The 19,463-nt window shown below is 54.5% G+C and overlaps 5 protein-coding genes across 5 annotated transcripts; 2 read left to right on the forward strand and 3 right to left on the reverse strand.

Moving 5' to 3' along the window:
• Positions 1 to 793: 793 nt before the first annotated feature.
• CABS01_00209 (translation initiation factor 4F) lies at positions 794 to 5,811 on the forward strand (the record flags this gene model as incomplete). Its single annotated transcript, XM_060533591.1, has 4 exons — positions 794 to 1,507; positions 1,583 to 5,239; positions 5,296 to 5,645; positions 5,703 to 5,811. Coding segments are annotated over 4 exons (4,830 nt in total), but the record flags the coding sequence as incomplete, so codon positions are not given.
• A 1,507-nt stretch (positions 5,812 to 7,318) lies between these two features.
• CABS01_00210 (DNA polymerase) lies at positions 7,319 to 11,912 on the reverse strand (the record flags this gene model as incomplete). The annotated part of the gene is made up of 4 exons (XM_060533592.1): positions 7,319 to 9,061; positions 9,122 to 11,407; positions 11,461 to 11,564; positions 11,621 to 11,912. The coding sequence occupies 4 exons, from the start codon at positions 11,910 to 11,912 to the stop codon at positions 7,319 to 7,321; spliced, it is 4,425 nt and encodes a 1,474-aa protein (XP_060406106.1).
• Positions 11,913 to 12,481: 569 nt separating this feature from the next.
• Positions 12,482 to 14,389, forward strand: CABS01_00211 (pentatricopeptide repeat domain-containing protein; the record flags this gene model as incomplete). Its single annotated transcript, XM_060533593.1, has 1 exon — positions 12,482 to 14,389. The coding sequence occupies one exon, from the start codon at positions 12,482 to 12,484 to the stop codon at positions 14,387 to 14,389; it is 1,908 nt and encodes a 635-aa protein (XP_060406107.1).
• Positions 14,390 to 14,964: 575 nt separating this feature from the next.
• CABS01_00212 (uncharacterized protein) lies at positions 14,965 to 16,245 on the reverse strand (the record flags this gene model as incomplete). Its single annotated transcript, XM_060533594.1, has 4 exons — positions 14,965 to 15,207; positions 15,323 to 15,892; positions 15,984 to 16,114; positions 16,203 to 16,245. The coding sequence occupies 4 exons, from the start codon at positions 16,243 to 16,245 to the stop codon at positions 14,965 to 14,967; spliced, it is 987 nt and encodes a 328-aa protein (XP_060406108.1).
• Positions 16,246 to 16,907: 662 nt separating this feature from the next.
• CABS01_00213 (uncharacterized protein) lies at positions 16,908 to 19,107 on the reverse strand (the record flags this gene model as incomplete). Its single annotated transcript, XM_060533595.1, has 2 exons — positions 16,908 to 18,658; positions 18,723 to 19,107. 2 exons carry the CDS (start codon positions 19,105 to 19,107, stop codon positions 16,908 to 16,910), a joined length of 2,136 nt encoding a protein of 711 aa, XP_060406109.1.
• Between the last annotated feature and the right edge of the window lie 356 nt (positions 19,108 to 19,463).

Raw genomic sequence — 19,463 nt, forward strand, 5'->3', positions numbered from 1 at the left:
ATGCCAACACCCACGTGAGAAATGGTGAGATGAGATAGATATACGATCAAATAAACAGCGAACAAATGGAGACCAAGATGGCTTCATCACTGATTTGGCAATAGACTTTCGTCTGTACCTGGAAGGTGAGGGCGAGGGCGAGAGGGCGAGGGCGGGCGAGTGAATGGAGAAAAAGGTCTGAGGCGGGTGTGGGCGCGGCGCGGGCTTATGAGGAGGTACTTAACCCAATGTACCTTTTCCCTGGGTCCTTCCCTCCCACTCACACCCAGGTCCACGCCATATTATCTCGTCGCCCAAAATTTTTTTGGTCGTTTCTCCTTCTAAACCTACCACAAACACCGAAACTGGTCCAGGTGGAATAATTTTTCCTTCACCAGAGAGACCCTTTCCGAATCGACAGTTTCTTCTGTAGCTCACCCTTCAGAAGACGACTCTCTCCTCCTCTGCAGTACCCGCCGGTCAAAGGACACCTTTATTTGGTTTCTTCCAAGACCCGTTGCGTAGGCAGACAGACCTTGTTGCCCCCCTCTCCACCCCCATCGCCTAGCGATATTTCCTTCCTGCCGTCAAGGAATCCACGAGCACTCACCCGCAACAACAAAAAATCTCTCCTCCCGCATCCACCTTTTGGACCGAGTCGACTTCGCAACCTCCGAAACGATCCGATCCATCTTTTTGCGAGGAATTTTTTCTCCTTGGAGTTCTTCTTGACACGGTCATTCATTAATTGAATTTCTGCGATCCGTCACCAAATCCGTACCCGAAATCGAATCCGTGATTCGGCACCCGAGCGATTGTCCCAGTTGCCGCACCTTGGACAACTATCCGACACCGACGTCAGCTTCGTTTCGACACGGTTCTTCATCAACGCTACTTTCTACACGAACAGACGCGCTACGACGAGATTCCACATATGACTTCGACTGCCAGCCCTCAGTCCAACCCGGCGCCCACCCCCTCTGCTGCGACTTCGGCTCCTTCATATGCTTCCGCTGCCGGTGCGAACAAGAAGCAAGCCTCCACGCCGCTGATTGCGACGGGATCCAACCCACCAGTGGTGGTCGGTGGCTCCTCTGCGCAAAATGCAAAGCCGTCTGCTCCGTCACCAGTAAATGGACGTCCTCCTATCACACCTGCTGTGCCTGCTGCCCCTGCCGTCCCTCACGGCTCTTCCGCCAACAACATGAACGGAAGCGCACCCGATCACGCTCGCAAGAGCTCCGTTACCCTCAGCGCCAACGGCCCCAACAGCTTCGCTCCCAACGGCGGACCCGTCGGTGGTGCAAAGCCCGGCATTCAGTTCGGATACAACTCTCCTGCTGTCGCGCACAGCACCCCTCAAGCTACCGCCGCTCCGATCCCTATTCCTGGATCCAACCAGAGAGTGCCTTCTCCCGCGCACTCTCCCTCTCCTATCCCTCAGCCCTCTGCTAGCGGTGGCCGTCCCCCTTCGGGCATGGCTCAGCCCAACGCGATGACCTTTGGCAGTCTCGGAAGCGATGGCGATGTAAGTGATATCAGTCCCGTCCTCTTCGGACACCCTGCTTGCGTTCGCGACACTGACTTGCAATTTTTCTTTCAGCGCCACATGAGACAAGCCTCTACTCCCCAGAGCCAGGCCGCTCTTCCTGCGATGCCCGGCCAGCACATCCGACGCGAGTCCGGCGTTTCTCAGCACAGCGACGCCCCTGGTCCTAACCAAGGCCCAGGCCGTGGAGGTTTCCAGCCCCAGGGCGGCCGTGGTCGTGGTTTCAACCCTCACCAGCCCCCGTACCAGGCTAACATGGGATTCCCCCCGAACCAACAGCAGTACAGAAACGGTCAGGGCCGCGGCGGTATGCCGCCTGCCTTCCACCCCGGAAGACCCATGCAACCCTACCCGAACTCGCCTCAGCCGGCTCGAAGCCCTGCTCTGGCCCATTCTCAGCCCGGCCACTCCCAGCCCGGAACCCCGAACATGCCTCCGGCGCAGATGCATCCCATGCCGATGCCAGCTCCCTCTCCTCAGTATTACCAGCAGGGCCCGCCCCCAAATGTAATTCCCCCTCCCTTTCAAGATCTTTCTGTTCAGTCGAGTCTGGGTGCTGCTTTCGTTCCTTCCTTCAAGAGCAAAAAGAAGAACCTGAAGCACTGGGAGAAGTCTTCCCATGTGAAGTCGAGACATGTGGATTCCTCGCATGACTTGCCGTTCGACTCCAGCAGACCTCGGCGCCATAACAAGCATGGAGAGCAGCTTTGGGCCGACCGTAACGGTCTGAACCCGAGTTACTGTTCAGACTTTGGCGACCATGGCATCACTGAGCTGGCCTACGTGTCGACTGAACCTAGTGGCTTTTGTCAACTCTCTCGTCCCCCAGTCCCCCCTATCGATCTCTCTCCTGAAAGCGGTAATTACGAAAGATTGCTAACTCAAACAAAGGCACAGTACGGCTACCCTCCCCAGGCAAACCATCAGTTCGACCAGTTTGGCCGACCCATCTACTACAACCAGATGGGATACATGCCCTCGCCTGGAGCGCCCCCGGCTTTCCAGCCTGGCTACGCCCCGCCTGCATTCCACCAGCCTGCGCCGACTGCCATGTCACGCACCTCCTCTCACTCTGAGCGTCCCTCCTCTAGCACTGGCCAGCCGAGCCAGCCTGTTGTTGTGTCTGGTACTCCCCAGCCTCAGAACGCACAAGTCAAGCCCCCAGTTGTCGCGTCATCGGGCAACTTCGTCCGCCCCAAGAAGAGTGCCGCCATTGTTATCAAGAACGCTGCCGGCGAAGCGGTTGACTTCAAGAAGAGTATCAAGACTCCGTCGTCGCCTGCCCCTCCTATCGTCCAGCAGTCCAAGACTCCCCCCATCGTCTCCTCTACACCTACTCCTCCCCCTAAGTCCGCAACGCCCTCCCACGCTCGCACAGACAGCCAGGCTACTCCCAAGACTCGTCAAGAGATTCAGGATGAGCTGAGAGCCAAGATCCAACAGGCCAAGGGTGGCGAGGACAAGGCGAAGGAAGAGGCCGATGCTAAGGCCAAGGCCGCTGATGAAGAGAAGAAGGCTGCCGAGGCCAAGGAAGAAGCCCGCAAGGCTGAGGAGAAGGCAAAGGAAGACGCTCGCAAGGCTGAGGAAGAAGCCGAAGCGAAGCGCAAGGCCGACGAGGAAGAGAAGGCCAAGGCTGCTGCCGCTGAGGAAGAGAAGAAGGCTGCTGAGGCCAAGGCCAAGGCGGAGGCTGAGAAGGCGGCTGAGAAGCCTGCCGAGAAGCCTGCCGCCTCTGCCGCCGATGAGGAGGACGAGATGGAGCGCATGATTCGCGAAATGGAGGAGGAAGATGCTCGTCGCGAGAAGGCTGCTGCCGAGTACGCCGCCAAGAAGCAAGCCGAGAAGGAGGCACAGAAGAAGCTTGACGAGGCAAACAAGGCTACCAACGCTGCTGAGGCTGACCGCAAGCTCCGTGAGGCTGAGCGCGAGATGGAACGTCTCGAAGAGGAGAAGGAGAGAAAGCGTGCACAGGGCGGAAACACCCCTTCTGTCGCCGAGCTGCTCGCTGGAAAGACTGGTGACAGCGAGCCCGCAAAGGTTGGCGATGTTGCCGACAAGCTGTCCAACCTCAGCATCGGTGACTCCAAGGCTTCGACCCCCACCGAGGCTTCCGCTCCCAAGGCTACTCCCACCGAGAAGCGCGGCCCCAAGCCGTCGCCTCTCAACTTGGCTCCCCTCAACACCAAGCCTGTTGAGCCGCCCCAACCCAGCGCTGCTCTTCAGTCCTTGAAGTCTGCCCGATTCTTGACTGTCATGAACCAAGACCTGTACCCTGCCGGTATCAGCTCTCCCAACCCTGCCTTGAACGCTGCCGTCGCCAAGAAGGGCAAGACTTTCAAGTACGATGCTCAGTTCTTGCTGCAGTTCCAGAAGGTCTTCACCGAGCAGCCTTCCACAGAGTTCCACCAGCAAGTCAAGTCCCTCATTGGTGACAACGATGGTTCTCGCTCTGCTTCTACCCCTCGTGCTGGTTCCGGACGTGGTGGCTCCCAACGTGGCGCCGCTGCACCTCAAGTCGGTGCTATGGGCAGCTTCCGTGGTCCCTCTAACAACGTCCGCGGCACGACTTCTGCTGAACGGTTCGCTATGGCTAACGCAGCTATGGGCTCAGGTGGCGGTCCCGTTGGCAATATGGGCACTTTCCGCCAATTCCCTGGTCCTCAGATGGTGAACCGCACTCCCTCTTCCTCCAACATGGGTCCCAACTCTCCCCGTACCCGCTCTGCCAGAGGTGGTGGCAGCAGACGTAACGACTACAACGCCAAGGATGCGCAGGCAGCCAAGACCATGCCTCTCACGGCTGGCATGGAGCTCAAGCCCATCACTGTCTCCGCTTCAGGCTGGAAGCCGACCAGCGTCGGCAAGGGCCCCTCAGCTTCAGGACCTACTCCTGGCGGCGACCACATGGATCCCCAGATGGTTCAGCGCAAGGTCAAGGCTGCACTCAACAAGATGACTCCGGAGAAGTTCGACAAGATTGCCGATCAGATTCTGGCCATCGCGGGCCAGTCCAAGGACGAGTCCGATGGCCGCACTCTCCGCCAGGTGATTCAGCTCACCTTCGAGAAGGCCACCGACGAGGCTCACTGGGCTTCCATGTACGCCAAGTTCTGCAAGCGTATGCTTGACACGATGAGCCCTGAGATCCGCGATGAGAATATCAAGGACAAGAACGGTGTCGTTGTTAGCGGTGGTGCCTTGTTCCGCAAGTACCTTCTCAACCGTTGTCAGGAGGAGTTCGAGCGCGGCTGGAAGGTCAACCTGCCCACCAAGCCGGAGGAAGACGAGGGCAAGCCCCAAACGAACGAGGCCGCCATGCTTTCCGACGAGTACTACATCGCTGCTGCCGCCAAGCGTCGCGGTCTTGGTCTCGTCCAGTTCATTGGTGAGCTATACAAGCTTGGCATGTTGACGGAGCGCATCATGCACGAGTGTGTTCGCAAGCTTGTCGACTACGAGGGTATCCCCGACGAGGCTGAGATAGAGTCTCTCTCCAAGTTGTTGAGAACCATTGGTAACAACCTTGACGCTTCGGAGAAGGGCAAGGCCTTGATGAACGTCTACTTCGACCGCATCCAGCACATGATGGACATGCCCGAGCTTCCCAGCAGATTGAAGTTCATGCTCTTGGACGTCCTCGATCTTCGCAAGGCTGGCTGGGCTTCTAAGGAGGCAAACAAGGGCCCCAAGACTCTTGATGAGATTCGCGCAGAGGTATGATATCCCAACCCCCATCCTTACAGAATACTGTTTACTGACTCCTTCCGTAGGCTGAGGCAGCTGCTGCCCAGAAGGCAATGGAGAACCAGCGCGGCGGCAGCCAACGCGGTCCCGGCGGCCGCCCCAATGTCGGCCGTGGCGATTCTCGCAACTTCTCCTCTGGCTACATGCAGGCCCAGTCCAACCAAGTCGGTATGGACGACCTGCGTCGCCTGAAGGGCTCGACGAGCAGAGCTGCCAGTGGCAACATCTCTCTTGGCCCCACCTCCATGTTCAGCTCTCGCAGCAACAGCGGACGCAGACTCGGACCTGGTGGCTCTCTCGGCCGCCCTGGCGAGGACTCTGGTGCTTCATCCCGCACCGGCACTCCCCCCACCACCCAACATCAAAACGCATTCAGGTAGGCTATTCCGCGCTTCTAACAATCATCCTAGTTCGTAACTAACCATCCTGATAGTGCACTCGCCAACTTGGACAGCGAAACCCCGGCTTCTCCTCCTTCGACTGCTGCCTCTCCTGCACTGTCCAAGGCTGTTCCCGACAGCTCTGCTGCCGAGAGCAAATGAGAGTAGCCGAGTATTTCCTTTTCCAATAAGTCATTGCATTTAAGCAAATAGACAGGGGGCGGGGGCTGTTTGGTGCATTTACACAGAGGACTTTCAGAGTTCGTGTTTCAAAAGTTACCCTGATCTTTGCTGCGGACCATGATACCTCGAAAGAATACCGACATAGACGATTCACACTGAGATGACCTCTCACCAGGAAAAGAGGTTCTCCATTTTCGGACTCCGGATGTTTCATTTCCACATTCGGCCCTCTTCAACCCGATCGCATCAACTTCATGATGCGCTCAAACACAAGACACACACCGTGTTTTATTCCTTTTCTAATACGAGTTCACGACGCTTTATGGGTCTTCTTCTACGTGCCTGGCTGCATGGGGACCAGTGGCTAGGAAATGGTTGAATGCAGACAGGCCAGACGTACGAAGGAAGAGACGACCCCGGGAGAGTCCATCCAGCAACGGGGAGCTCATGCGCACGTTATGAGAGTGCGCGAATTTGCTCTTTAAGGCGGGACATCAAAAAGCATACGCAGGAGCGTCGGCAAGGTCGTGATCCTGTTTCGAATGCAAAAAAGGGGATTTAGGAATCTGTTCAGAAGAGGATTTTCGTCTTTTTTTCCATCCTTTTGGCATTGGCTTGGTCATCACTGGCAGGTCTCTCGACGTCACAAACACTTATTTTGGGCGTGGTTCCCGGTCATGGGAGGGAGTGGACTGGTCCAGCACCCATCTCTGTCCACTATGAAGGCAGAGAGGTGCTCGGTGAAAGGGCCAGGACTCGGGGGTTCAGGTCACTGGTCGCCAACAGTGGCTTGCTCCTCTGGTCTAGGCATCTTCGCCGGCGGAAACAGGACTGGTGAGGGGATAATCGACCGGGCGTGGAGGGACCTAATGCTTTCTCTGACTTTGTACATTTAATTCGGCAGCGAGCTTGCCAGTGGACCTAGCCCTAAAAAAGAAGAGACTACATTGTTCACAACCTTTCTTGTGTTCATAATCCGTGATCATGTGCATATGATGACAGTTCCTCATGAATGCAAGCTAAGACTAACCTGTAAGGGCAAACGATCGACTCAGTCCCTCGAACGTCTACCACATCGACATATTGACGAACGGGAACGCGAGCAAGCAGCAGTCTTCGACATTGAACTTCAAGTCTCCAGGGTACGAAGACCGCGAATTATATATGCGGTGGCAGGAAGGATAAGGTTGTGTGAAAAAGCGCTTTGAGATGATATTAACCATGTTTCCTACGTCAACAACAAAACATGTCCAGAGGCTAGGTTTGCCCGCCTCGATTTCCCCAAGTCCAACCAGAAACTCCGAGCTCTCCAACGCCCACAGTCATCATCATATCCTCCTCTAAAAGCAAGTTCAAATACTAAGCCAGAACGTAGAAGCCAGCCTCCGGACCAACTCCTCAGGAGCTTCCGTCATGCCCAAAACTTCCCATCCCAATCATTATCAGCTGTCCTTTGTGTACAAACCCCGTGTGGTGGCACGTCGCCTCATGCTGCAGCAAGAAGCTTGTTGAAGCCCAGCTTAGCAAACAGAGTATCCATGGCAACCCATTGCCTACCGCACTTGTCAAGATACTTGTCCACTACGCCCTTGACAGTGCCAAATCGAACGCGGTTGTGCTCCGCCATCGCGAGAACCTTATCCTTGTGTTCGCGTGGAATGTCATTCCCATTCTCTGCTGAAGCCTTGGTCTTGGCCTTGTCAACGTCCCAGAGACTGGCGTAGTATACGAGCTGGTTGTAAATTGCCTTCTCGGTGTACTCATAGCGCATGCGACCAAGGCAATCCCGCGCAAGGCCCTTGGGACCTAGACAGCGCGTGCCGTAGACGTTCATTTGGCGAGTGCGCATGCCGCAGGCGGAATCATCGCAGACCAGCCAGCCCTCGTAGTAGCGTGCCGTTTGAGTTCGGAGTGCATGTTCGAGCTGGGCTACAATCGAGAGCGTTGAGATGGTGGCGCCGCAAGAGTCGCAAAGTACCCCTGATGCCGAGACGCGGTCAGGCTGTGCAAGCAGACCTTCGAATACGGAAGTCTTCTTGCATGCCCGGCAGCGGAGGGAGAGGCGGGCACATTCGGCGAAACGCACTTCGTCGGGAATTTGCGACTCCATGGGGTGAATCTCAACATCGTTGCCTCCTCCACCTTGTTGTTGGTCCTGGACTGACTTATACCTGCGGATGTCCAAGCCAAGGCACTCTGCAAGTTGAGAGCTCGAGGTCCCAACAATGTTCGCGCAGAGACGCTCGACTGGGGGGAAGATTTGCTTGCCAAGGTACCACTCGACATCCGGTGAGAGGCCAGAGTCAGCCTTCATGACATCTGGGGGAGAATAGGCCCTCTTCGGGGCAGGGTCGGAGCTCTGAGGATCGCCAGTGATGACATAGGAGATAACATCGCCACGGCGAACGTTCTTTCCTCTGGCAATTTCCCTCAACGCAACTTGGACCTGTGGCATAGAGTCCGCGTTGGGATATTCTGTGGGGGCCTTGCCGAGCTGTGTGAAGATGATGTACTTTTGCACCGGAATAGCTTGCTCACGCATCTTACCAGAGATCTCTCTGAGGTATTCGTGGATGCGCGAGATCGACTTCTCGGTTTCGTTGCCGGACAGAATCTCGTCGAGGATCTTGCTCGAGATTTCCTTGGACAGGCCACAGTACTCACGACGCTTCATGTCGAGACCTTTGACTTCCATCTTCTCAATGAACTTGCCATCCTTTTCAACCAAATTGATGGCAGCATATTTCTTCTTGGCCTGGAGCAAGATTCGGCGGAAAACATTGTCGATATCGATTTCCAAGAGTCTGTAACGTTCGTTGACGGCCTTCTTGAACTCTTGACCGACCTTGAAGGCATCGGACACATTCTCGACGTTGGCGTTGATCATGACGGAATCCGTGTCTCCATAAATGACCTGGAGCTGATTGCTCTCGGCGAGCTCCTTGGTGCTGCGCAGAATCTCACGGCCCTTGTACGTAGTTAAGACGGCAAGAGGGCGCGCGTAGAAACGGGACTTGGTGTAGCCCAAACATCCGTACATAGAGTTGGCCGTAAGTTTCAGCGCAAGCTGCTTGATATCCCAGGTGGCAAGCTGCTCTGGAGTTGCACTCTTGTCTTTCATCAAGGACTTGACTTGCTTTCTTCGGCCAACAAGTGTAGCAATGAGTCTGGGTAGGATGCCTTGCTCCTGGTCCTTAGGAACCTCTGGCACAGTCTCTTCGTCTTGTTCCTGTTGCGTGAGTTAGCGTCTGGTCTAGTTGTTAGAGGGAGACGAAGTAAATGTGCATACCATAGCAGATCTGTCCACAGTCGTGAAACAAATGTTGTACTCCTGGATGATGGAAGGGTACAGAGAGTTGAAGTCCATGACTAGGACAAACTTGTCGTAGAGGCCTTTCTCGGGTTCGAAAACGAGACCACCCTTGTATTTGTCCTTCTTCTTGCCGTCGCCCTCTTCGGCCTCATTTTCTTCCTGGGCCATTCTACCCCTGAAAGTTTGCTTATCAGGGCAAATGTACTTGTTGCGGTGGAACTCATGCAACAGAATGTATTCGTTGCGCTCGGCGCGAGTTCCGGTAAGGGTTCTCGCCCATGAGTTACCGGCCAAGTTGGTGAGGACCTTAGTTAAGGGAAGAAGCTGGACCTGTAAAGCCAGTGCGGTGATGAAGTGGGTATCAGCCTCCATGTGTGAGACGTAGTTCATCATACCATCCTTGGACTGGGTTGCCCATGTCTTGAGCGCAGCTTCATTGTCGATGTCCTGTCTGCGGTTGTTACCCGGCAAGTATAGACTGCACATTTCTGTCAAACTCCAAGATTGGCACTTGAACATGGCAGACTTTCCGGCATCGTTGGCCAGGTCGCAAAGCAAACGACCAGCCATGATTTGCCTCTCGGCGAAGACATTGCCACCAACCTTGTTCATGGAAGCTGGCCATTGCGTTCGCTTGAGTCGACCGAGTCGAGACCACTGGTGTGTCTTCTTCTCATGGAGACGGTTGAGCAGAACGCTGTAGTCGACTCCCTCCAACTGATGTCCTAGAATCACGTCTGGATCCACAACATCCAACTGAGCAAGGAAGAACATGAGGATTTCTGACTCTTGGCGGAAGGTCTTGATGAGGCCTCTCTTCCTGTCCTTTGCCATATTTTCAAATCCGAGGGGGAATGCTGTCCCATGAGGACGAATGAGGGTAAATGTCCGGCAGGGAAGCTTCTCGGCCGGAGTTGGATCAGCTAAGGAAGCCTTCTCGTAGATGCGAGCGCTGATTGCGAGAATCTCTTGCTTGTTGGCCTTGGCGTTGAAGGCAGTTCGCAATGCGATACTCATCAAGGTCAGGGGAGGTGTATCGAGGTTGTCAGAGTCGCTCAACGTCGAGACCATGTTGGGGTGCTCGACGAGCACTTCGAGCTTGCAGTGAGAAGCGTTCTTGAGGGCACCAAAGTCGGCATCGGTAATCTTCAGCCAGCAGGGGCCCATGATGTTCTTCCACAGCACAAATTGCTCGAATAGCGCCGTGTTTGTGCCGAAAACACGCGAGAATGTGTCTCCCGTAGTCGTACCGTCAATGACAGGCTTTGTGTAGGGATAGAGACACTTCAAGTACTGAGCCTCTTTGGGAATGCCTGGAAGCTCGAATGCGTACTTTCTTGTGCATGCCTTGATCTTGAACATGCCAACGTTCATCTTGGTCATGAGAGCGTCAATCTCAGAGTAGACGTCCATCATCTCGACTTCCTCGCTTGTCTCTTCCCCGCCCTCGACCTTGGTTTCGCGGGGAAGGAAAAAGAGCTTGCGGAGAATGTTGTCGACCTTGACGAAGCAACTGACGTACAAGCCGGTTTTCTTGTTCAAGACCTTCCCAAAGAGGCAGAGACTGCCGTTGACCTCGGTGTAGTCAGTCCAGAACATGTTGAGACTGCCGTCCTCCTCAATAGCATCCTTATAGTCTATCTTGCCGACGGTTCTAGCCTCCGCAGGGGAGCTTGAAACAACATTGAGCTGGTCGGTGATGTTGTTCCATGCTGACGAGTCGACTGATGGGGCGGCAGGCTTGACCGGGGAAGAGCTCAAAGGTGTAGGGTAGGGATCGGGCTTGACAAGTTTCTTCGGTGGTCTTGACCCTGTGATGTTGACACTAGCAGTAGTGACCGCACCAGCATGGGCAACCTCCATCATATCATCGTCTTCCTCATCCAGGGGCTCCGGCTTGACCATTGCCTTACGCTGGGCTACTTTAGCGGCTGGCGATGATGGCGCGGGGTCTTCGGACATGGGAACATCGTCCACAGTGATCGGAGCGGGGCTATCATCTCTGTCGTCGCCCATAGGGGGCAAATAGCCATCATCGACTGCTGAATTGTCGAATGTAGGAGATGATAGTCTGTCATCCACAGTCTTTGTTCTCTTGGTAAGTCGCGTCCTGGTGTCGGGGGCGGGAGAAAGCACACGGGCTCGGCGGCGCTCGGGGGATCTGTTACGTTTGGCTGACCGGGACGCAGGAGCGGGGATGTTGGCGTCGACCTCCCCAAGGAGATCGGCAAGGAAATCGTCGTCTTCTTTCGTTTTGGCGACCTATGGCTCTTATTAGTACAACGTTTCTCTGGCTTTGGGCGCATCTGACGAACCTTCGGCTTGGCTTGTGTCTTGGTGGAACCCTTTGTGAAGTATTCGCTGATGTCTCTGTCATTGGCATCTCGCTTGGCCGCTTCTTCTTCGCGCTGCTTTTTTGCTACTGAGTGTCAGTATGATAGATCTTGCAAGCATACGGATTGAAATTTTCCTTACAGGCTTTGCTTGGCCTACCACGACCCTTCACTGGCATATCCTCATCGCTTTCCGAATAGTATTGGGGCTGACGATCCCACTCCTCCCGACCATCGTCGGCATATCCCTCGCCATTGTCGTCAACAACGAAATCGTCTTGGTCCAGACGGTCTCTAATGATCTTCTTGTATTGGTTCTCGTCAACCTCTTCGTAAAGCTCGTCAACCTCCTCGACCTCGTAGTTGGCTCTCTTGCCAGACGCTCGCAGAGCCCGAAGCTCGGCCAGCTTCGAGCGTCTGTCGACCTTGGGCATGGTGGGCAGGGCTGGTATGTCGAGTATTAGAGAGAAAGGTTAAAGTTCTCGAATGGACACTCAATTCATCGTATAGAGTAAGAAATTATTCGGCACCGGCGGTAGGTACTGAAAGATGTGGCGTGTCAAGCTGTGTTTGTATCGAGGAACGGAGTAGGCCTGTTGTGGGTGGGATAACACAAAGCACGGGATACATGTGCTCTATAATTTGGCCGTTCAGCCAGGGGCGGCGCGCGAGGAAAGTCGCGTTCGTGTTTGGCGACGCGTTTTTTGCTTAATTGCCGTCAGGCCAATTGGTCGAGCCTGCGCTAAACGCTACAAAGTGGGGGCACTCATAAAGAGGCCCGCCCCGCAACCAACGTCAGTGTTCTGCGCGACACGCTAAGCCATGCAGGACGCCCCAAAGACGCAGGCACAGGCATGGGAGCAAGCTCTCCGATAAGATAAGAGAGCTTGGGTAGGTACCTTAGTTGGTCGCAAAATTTCCCGGAGGCGCTTTCATGATTAGAGGAGGTCCTCGTGGAAAACTCCAGCACGACATAGCCTTCCGCCGCAAAAGACCCTCAAGAATGCTATCCTGCAAAGCCTGTCTCACACGGGCGCTTCAGCCCTTGTCGGGAAAGGCCTCCTTCTCCGAACTATCGTCTACTTTGCCCATCCTTCAATATGGCCCGCCGGGCAGCCAACGCCGACTTGCCCATAGAAAGGCAATACCCACGACTGCCGCAGGCAGAGCGTTCTTGAAAGAAGCAAAGGAAATAGAAAAGGACACCCACGGCAGCAGCGAGGAATTTGCAGAAAAGAGGAGGAAACAGAAGCTAGACTGGGCTGTGTCGAAACATCTCGAGCACCTGGAAAACCCCTTTAACATCGCCAAGCACGTCGAGGCCACACTCCAGAAGGGTCGCTTCGATGAGGCCCTTCTCCTTGTCCAGCGCGCCAGCGCCAAGGATACCGACCTCGTCGTGGCCTGGAACCACCTTATTAAGTACCAGATCATGGAGTTGAAGCGAGTCAACTTTGCCATCAGCCTCTTCAACGATATGAAGAAGCGCGGCCAATCACCCAACGAACAGACATTTACCATCATCTTCACCGGCTGTGCAAAGTCCCGCGAACCGAAGGCCGCCAGTGCCAAGGCTCTGGCTTTGTATAAAACGATGCTCAAGGAGGACGCAAAGATCAAGCCTAACTCGATACATGTCAACGCTGTGATCCAGTGCTGCGGCCGCGCAGGCGACGTCGAAAACATGTTCACGCTGGCCGACTCGGCCGATGCCAAGTCAGGTCGCAAGAACACTGCTTACACGTACACGGCCATCATCAACACGCTACGCGCAGAGGCTGAAAATCAGGATAATCGCAAAGGGCAGTCTCTCCAACAGCACATCGATACGGTGGAGCAGACGATCACACGATGCAAGCATATATGGGAGGAGGTCATGCGCAACTGGCGTAACGGGAAGATGGAGATCGACGAGGATCTGGTGTGCGCCATGGGTCGTGTTCTGCTCCTCGGAGGTAATAAGGACAGAGGCAAGATTCTCACCATGCTCGAAGAGACCATGAGCGTCCGGAACTACAACCGTACGCCCACGGGAGACTATGCACACCGCATCAACGACGAGATGAAAGGTATCAGCGCGACTGGTAGCGCAAAGCGCAAAGCCACAGTCCTCTCACCAAAGATCAAATATGCCGTACCGCGGGCCAACACCCTATCCCTCGTTCTCGCTATCGTTCGCGAGCAAAAGCAGACCAAGCTGGGCGTGAAGTACTGGGACCTCTTTGTCCATTACTACGGCGTCAACCCCGACACAGACAATTATCACCAAATGATTCGTCTCTACGAGCGCAGCGGCTCAAGTAAAGACGCCGCGAAGGCTGTACAGCAGATGCCATCCGACAAACCTGTCCCTCCCATCGTCTATCGCCGCGCCCTCTCCGCCTGCATCAACAACAACATGAGCCAAAACGCGTTCTCCGACGCCACGTCCATCCTGAACACGATGCTCGCCCACGGCGCCGCTCAGAAAACCCCCGTGGACGTGCGCGCCCTCCTCATCTACATGAAGGCTGCCATCATCTGCCACTTCAACTTCCGCCAGATGGACAAGGCGGGCGACACCAAGGGCGCTAAGCGCGGCTACGCCCAGCAACTCGCCGCCGCCGTGGAAAATCTCTGGCAGCCCTTTTCCGCAGCCAAGGAAGCCTTGATCAAGTCCCAGGGCAAGGACGTGGCCCGGAAACGCGCCGAGGCTGTCGAAGACCTTGCTGACCTTGCTCGCAAGATGATTAGCGCCGTCGACAAGGTCGTCAACGAGAAGGCGCTCGCTGCCGATGAGGAAGCGTTCATCAGCCTCAAGGAGAAGCGGAGCAAGCTGAACCGGTTCGCGGTCGAGTTTACCGACCCGAACCAACGTATACAGGATGCTACGCCCGCAAAGAAGGACGAACAAGAGATGTTGGACTTGTAAAACATCATTGTTATGAACTGTACAATACAATGTAAAAACAATATCTGAGCCATGTGAACATACCGAAGATATAGAACGACTCAAGCCTCGTTACACACATAGAACAAATACCCCAATCTCAATGTACATTTCTAAGCTTTGAACCATGATCCGACGCCGCCGTTCCTTGAAGACGCCCTGAATTGCAAAATCGAAGAAGGCAATGAAACTCCACTGAAGAAGAAAAAATATGGCAAAGTCTCTTTTGATCTAATAGTACACGCGCCTCCCTGGATAATGGAGAGATCTGCGCCCTCTCGAAAAAAGGAACCTTTCCCCATCTTTGCGCAGAAATCCACCCCCGATTTGTAAATTCTCGCCCCCCTTTTACGAGCAGAATCAGCATACACATGAAGTCGCCTAGGTATTTTCGACCCTTTCCCAAGCCCGCTTTCGAAAAATTTAACGCCCAAGTAGAAACCCCCGGCATTCGTAGTGTGGATACGACGTCTTTTCTTCGTGTTGTGCCTCCCGCCATAATTTGCCGTCTAGCACCGACCGGAATTGTTTCTCATCGTGTCATCTCGCCCCTCCCTTCATCGTCTGCCGCCACGGTTGAAGTTACGTCCTCTACGGTTGTTGTTGTTGTTGTTGTTGTTGCCGGCCTTGCGAACGAGGTCGTCGCTGTACAGGCCGCCATTGTCCTCCTGCGTAGCCTCGGGGAATCCATTCATGCCGTCGACAAAGTTGCTTGATGTCGAGCGGGCGTTCGCGGGGCGGGTGGTGGGCTCCTTGTAGCCGCCGGGCTTGGGGTAGACCTTGATGATGCGTCCGTCGGCCTGCAGTCGCCCTCAAATCAGTAAACAAATCTCAAACTGTGCCTGCCTTCGCCTCGTGCATAGCAGACGAGAGAGAGAAAGAGTGAGGGGGGTAAGGGGGGCAGGGGTTCCTTACCGTCTGGTTGTTGAACGTGGAAATGACCGCATCACCGCCCTCCTTCGTCGCAAAGACCATCTCCGCCAGGAGCAGAGGCGTCGTCTTGATGATCCGACAGTCCAGCATCTCCCCGCCGACGGGCGTCATCGCGCTCTCGATGTCCGCCGCCGTCGTCCCCGGCGCAAAGTTCTGCGCCATCACCGCGAACGGCCCCGCCAGCCCTCTGATAGAGAGGCCTTGCTTGATCGCCGGTCCCGTGGGCACCACGTTCGCCACGGAGGTCATCTGCACGTCGGCCATGGCGCCCGAGCGCTCCATCGCGGCAGCTACTCTCGCCGCCTTCTGATCGGCGCGTCGTCTGCTGTGGCTGTTGTTGCCGTTGCCCATCAACGCCGTGGTGGACGCGGCCCTTCCTCCTCCTCCTCCCGGCGCAGAGATGCGCGACGCGAGGCCGCCGGCGCTGGCGCTGTTGCCGTTATTGTTTCGTCCTCTACCGCCGCCATTCACCGTTCCGTGGAGGTCATGTGTCCAGTCGCCATCGATGTTGCCAGCGGGAAGGGCCTTAGGACCAAGGGATGCGGTGCGCGGCTGATTGCAGGATGGAAAGAACGTTAGCGAACGCTCGCTCGTCGATTTACTAAAAGCTAGGAACGAATGACGAGATGAGTTAAATGCGTACCTTCTTTGTGATGCCGACTCGGCTCGCCAGCGACGGCCCCGCGCCGGGCTTGAGCTTTGAAGGCGCGCTCTGCCGTCTATCCTTGGAGAAGATCTTCTGTGCCAGCGCCTCGTTCTTCTTCCTCTCTCGTCCTGCAGAGTGAAGCGAAACATCGCCCCGGTCAGCGATCCGTTCTGAATAGGCGGCGTCCAATCATGTAGTAAACAAAAGAGGTTATACCTTGTTGGATGATCTTCTCAAAGTCGGTTGCTACCTTCGCCATGTTGATTGATCTCCTGGGCAAACAGTTTCGATCGGAGGGATGGAATGAGGTTAAGTGTGCTAGTCGCAACGGTCGAAAATGTAGGGGTGTCTGCGAGATCGAAGGCGGAAAGGGTGACGGATTGGGAAAGGAGTGAGAAAGTAACTCCCTTAGATAGAATGCGAGGGTCGCCGAAAGGTTCGTGGCTGTAAAATAAATAAATAAAAAACCACTTTGATTCGAGAAAGGCGGGCGAAGACGAGTCGGAGAATGGATGAAGTACCTTGCAAAGACCCTGACGAGTAACAACTTGAGGTTGACCTGGGCGCGTTGGTTTACACTAGGTAAAGGTACGGATAGAGGGCCATGGCCCATGGGAGCGTGTTCCAGGGGTCTCCACTCGATTGGATGGTTCGGTACGTACCTCTTTCTCCACTGGGGCCGTCTGAAGTCGGAGCTCTCAACCCAAGCCACTGCATCCGCGGCACTCACGGGTGTGGCTTTTACTTTTTGGAGGTCCGACGCCAACATTGAGCCAGGGCATTTGTTTTGGTTTAAACGTTACTTTACAAAGAGCCACCATGATTGGGGCTTGAAGACTACCTATCAGACCCCTCAGTGCCTTTCGCATGTCCATAAACGAAAAGTCGAGCTGATTAAAGAATAACCGGACAACCAAAAAGTCAGAAAACATCATCTACATCACTGCAGTCCTCACAAACGTCCCAGCTGCCTCCGTCGTAATAGGCTGATGTCTCGAACCGGCTTTCAGGGCCACCAATTGAGTCTCCAGGGAAGGCCAACTTCCGCATTTGATTGTAAGAATTGTCGACAGAAGAAATATCAATGTTTTTGATGAACGTCATGCTTTTTGTCTTTCTCCTTCGGATCTCTGAGCCACCTGAATCAACGCTCAAATTGCTGGAGCCGTTGCTAGTGATAGCCCTGCCTTTGCTATCGGATATGACAAGATGGCGTTCGGTTGCTGTATTGAGGAGAGGCTCCATAATCAAAGCATTCATCGAGGTAACCCGAGGTTTGGAAACGTAGTTCGGCGGGTAGATTATGCTGTATTCGTTTCTCTTCGTAGACTCGAGTTCTAGGGTCATATCCGGGATCACAGCGAGCCGGCCTGTGTCCATCGTTTCTCTATGTATTTCGCGAGTCATTGTCGAGTTATCCGTCACTGAAATAGCGCTCCGCGACAGCCATTTGCCGTATTTAGGCTTGGTCTCAGCTTCACCTTCGCTCACGTTGCGTGGCAAAGATAGGTATTCTTGGAGTTGTCCATCGTCCGATCGTTTGCGCATCAGGGTTGTGTCTGGGACATTATCTTTCTCCAGTCCAGCTACAGTAATATCGCTCTCCCAGTCTTCCCTGCATAAAGTATTAGCATTGAGTCCATGGGAGGTGATGCCTATACCATCTTGCCAGGTAAGGTCAATTGATGTCCGCATCCTTGCGGTAGGATAGAAAGGTCCATACTTGCCGGAAACTTGAGCGTACGACCTCAATATGTGCTCCCTCGTTGATGTTTCAAACTCCGGTTTCTCAATTGGAGTGTACCCGGCGTCTCGAACGGTTACCTCTTTGATTCTCGGGCCAGTCGCCTCTGTGCTGGCAACAGCATCTCGAGAGTCGGAATCTCCAGGAAATCTGCTCAACGCAGTATTGACCACGGGTACAATCCTGTTGGACATCTCGACCGGGAAGATAGTAGAGGGTGCATCAGTCACCTCGGTATTCACTGTAGGTAGAATTTTGTTGGACATCTCAGCTTGGATGACAGCGGAGGCTGCATCAGTCGTCTTGATGCTCGCAACCATGTTACTAGACTCCGCCTCCAAGGCTTTGTTGGCTACCTCGAGAGGGCCTTTTACCTCGACTGGTCGCGGTGTTCCAGACCCCAGGTGCACATGCTGATCAGTGGAGGGTGGCTTCGATGTCTGCTTTTCCTTGCCCTTTCCCTTGTCCAAGGCCGATGTGATGAAGTCCAGATCTGCTGCTGCCGAAGCGTCTACCAGGAGTTTCTTGAGATCCAAGGACCTAGGTCGCTTGGCCAAAGCCAATGCTGATAGCGACACATCCGGAACTTGACCCTCAACGGCATCACCTAGATCAAGGAAAGGGGGCTGGCCATCTCCCGTCTGTATTTCCAGTAATTGGGGCGTTTGTCTTCTTGGGCAAATCGGCGGTTGCACTGTGGGTGGCTCTCCAGTGATGATCACGCACTCCTTCTCAAAGTTTCCTGATGCCCGCACCTTTGGCAGCTCTGGAGCGACGAGCGAGGCAGATGGAAACCTGTCATGGACTGGCGTCTCCACGTCAGACCCCACAGAGGTCGCGAGAGCCTCCTCGGACTTGATGTATCTCTTGAGCGTTTTTCGGCTGCTGGTACCAAATATGTTCCCGAGGCTTCGGCGTTTGAACAAACCTAAAAACAACAAAAATCAGCATTCAAGAGCAGAAAATCAAGAGTGCGTGGTTTCCAATCGAACCTTTTTTCCTCTGGGATGACGTGGTATCGTCCTTGCTAGTTGCAGGCTTGTCGGTCTGATGCTGTTCACCTTCGTCAGTCTGCGAATCAGACTGACTTGTTGAGGAGGCATGAGCTGCCCTGGCAATCTGTCCTTTCGAGGCATCCTTTTTGCTTAAGGTCGGCATACGGGAGACAGTTTTGTGCCATAAGTTGCTCAAGGAGGCGATATGCCTGTTTCTTGTGCTGCCGTCGCGTTTTAGACTGAGCTCCGAATCGGAACTTCCTTGCGTTGACGACAAGTCTTTCCTCGGCGTGACTTCCGACCGGCCTTTGGCTTGAGGTCTCGTGAAGGATTTGGGGCCACCAGCATCCCTCTGCTTCGTTACCAAGAGAGGATGTGCCATGACTATCGTGGGGGACGTCGACCAAGAAATTTGGGGATGCTTGAGGTAACAGCAAACAGCAGCTCGGGGACTTATGAGTGGCCCCGTTGTGGGTAGATGCTAGATTGTAAAAGCAACAGAGAAATCCAAAGAATCAAAGGTTGTTGTCTTAGTGATGGGTGCCGAAGCTGAGTGGGCAATGATGGAGGTGGTTGAGGAGTAGAATGTGAATGCAAAGATGTCGAACAACGAGGAGGAACTGATCTCAGTCCTTTCCGCAACCTCATGGAAGGCGAGAGTGACACCTAGTCAGCAACTTCCCCATCAAAGTAGAACATGTAGGAATAGTAAAGATAGAAGGTCCCATTCAATGGAAG

The sequence above is a fragment of the Colletotrichum abscissum genome (assembly GCF_030869225.1).
Source record: "Colletotrichum abscissum strain IMI 504890 chromosome Unknown Scaffold_1.1, whole genome shotgun sequence".
Lineage (NCBI taxonomy): Eukaryota > Fungi > Ascomycota > Sordariomycetes > Glomerellales > Glomerellaceae > Colletotrichum > Colletotrichum abscissum.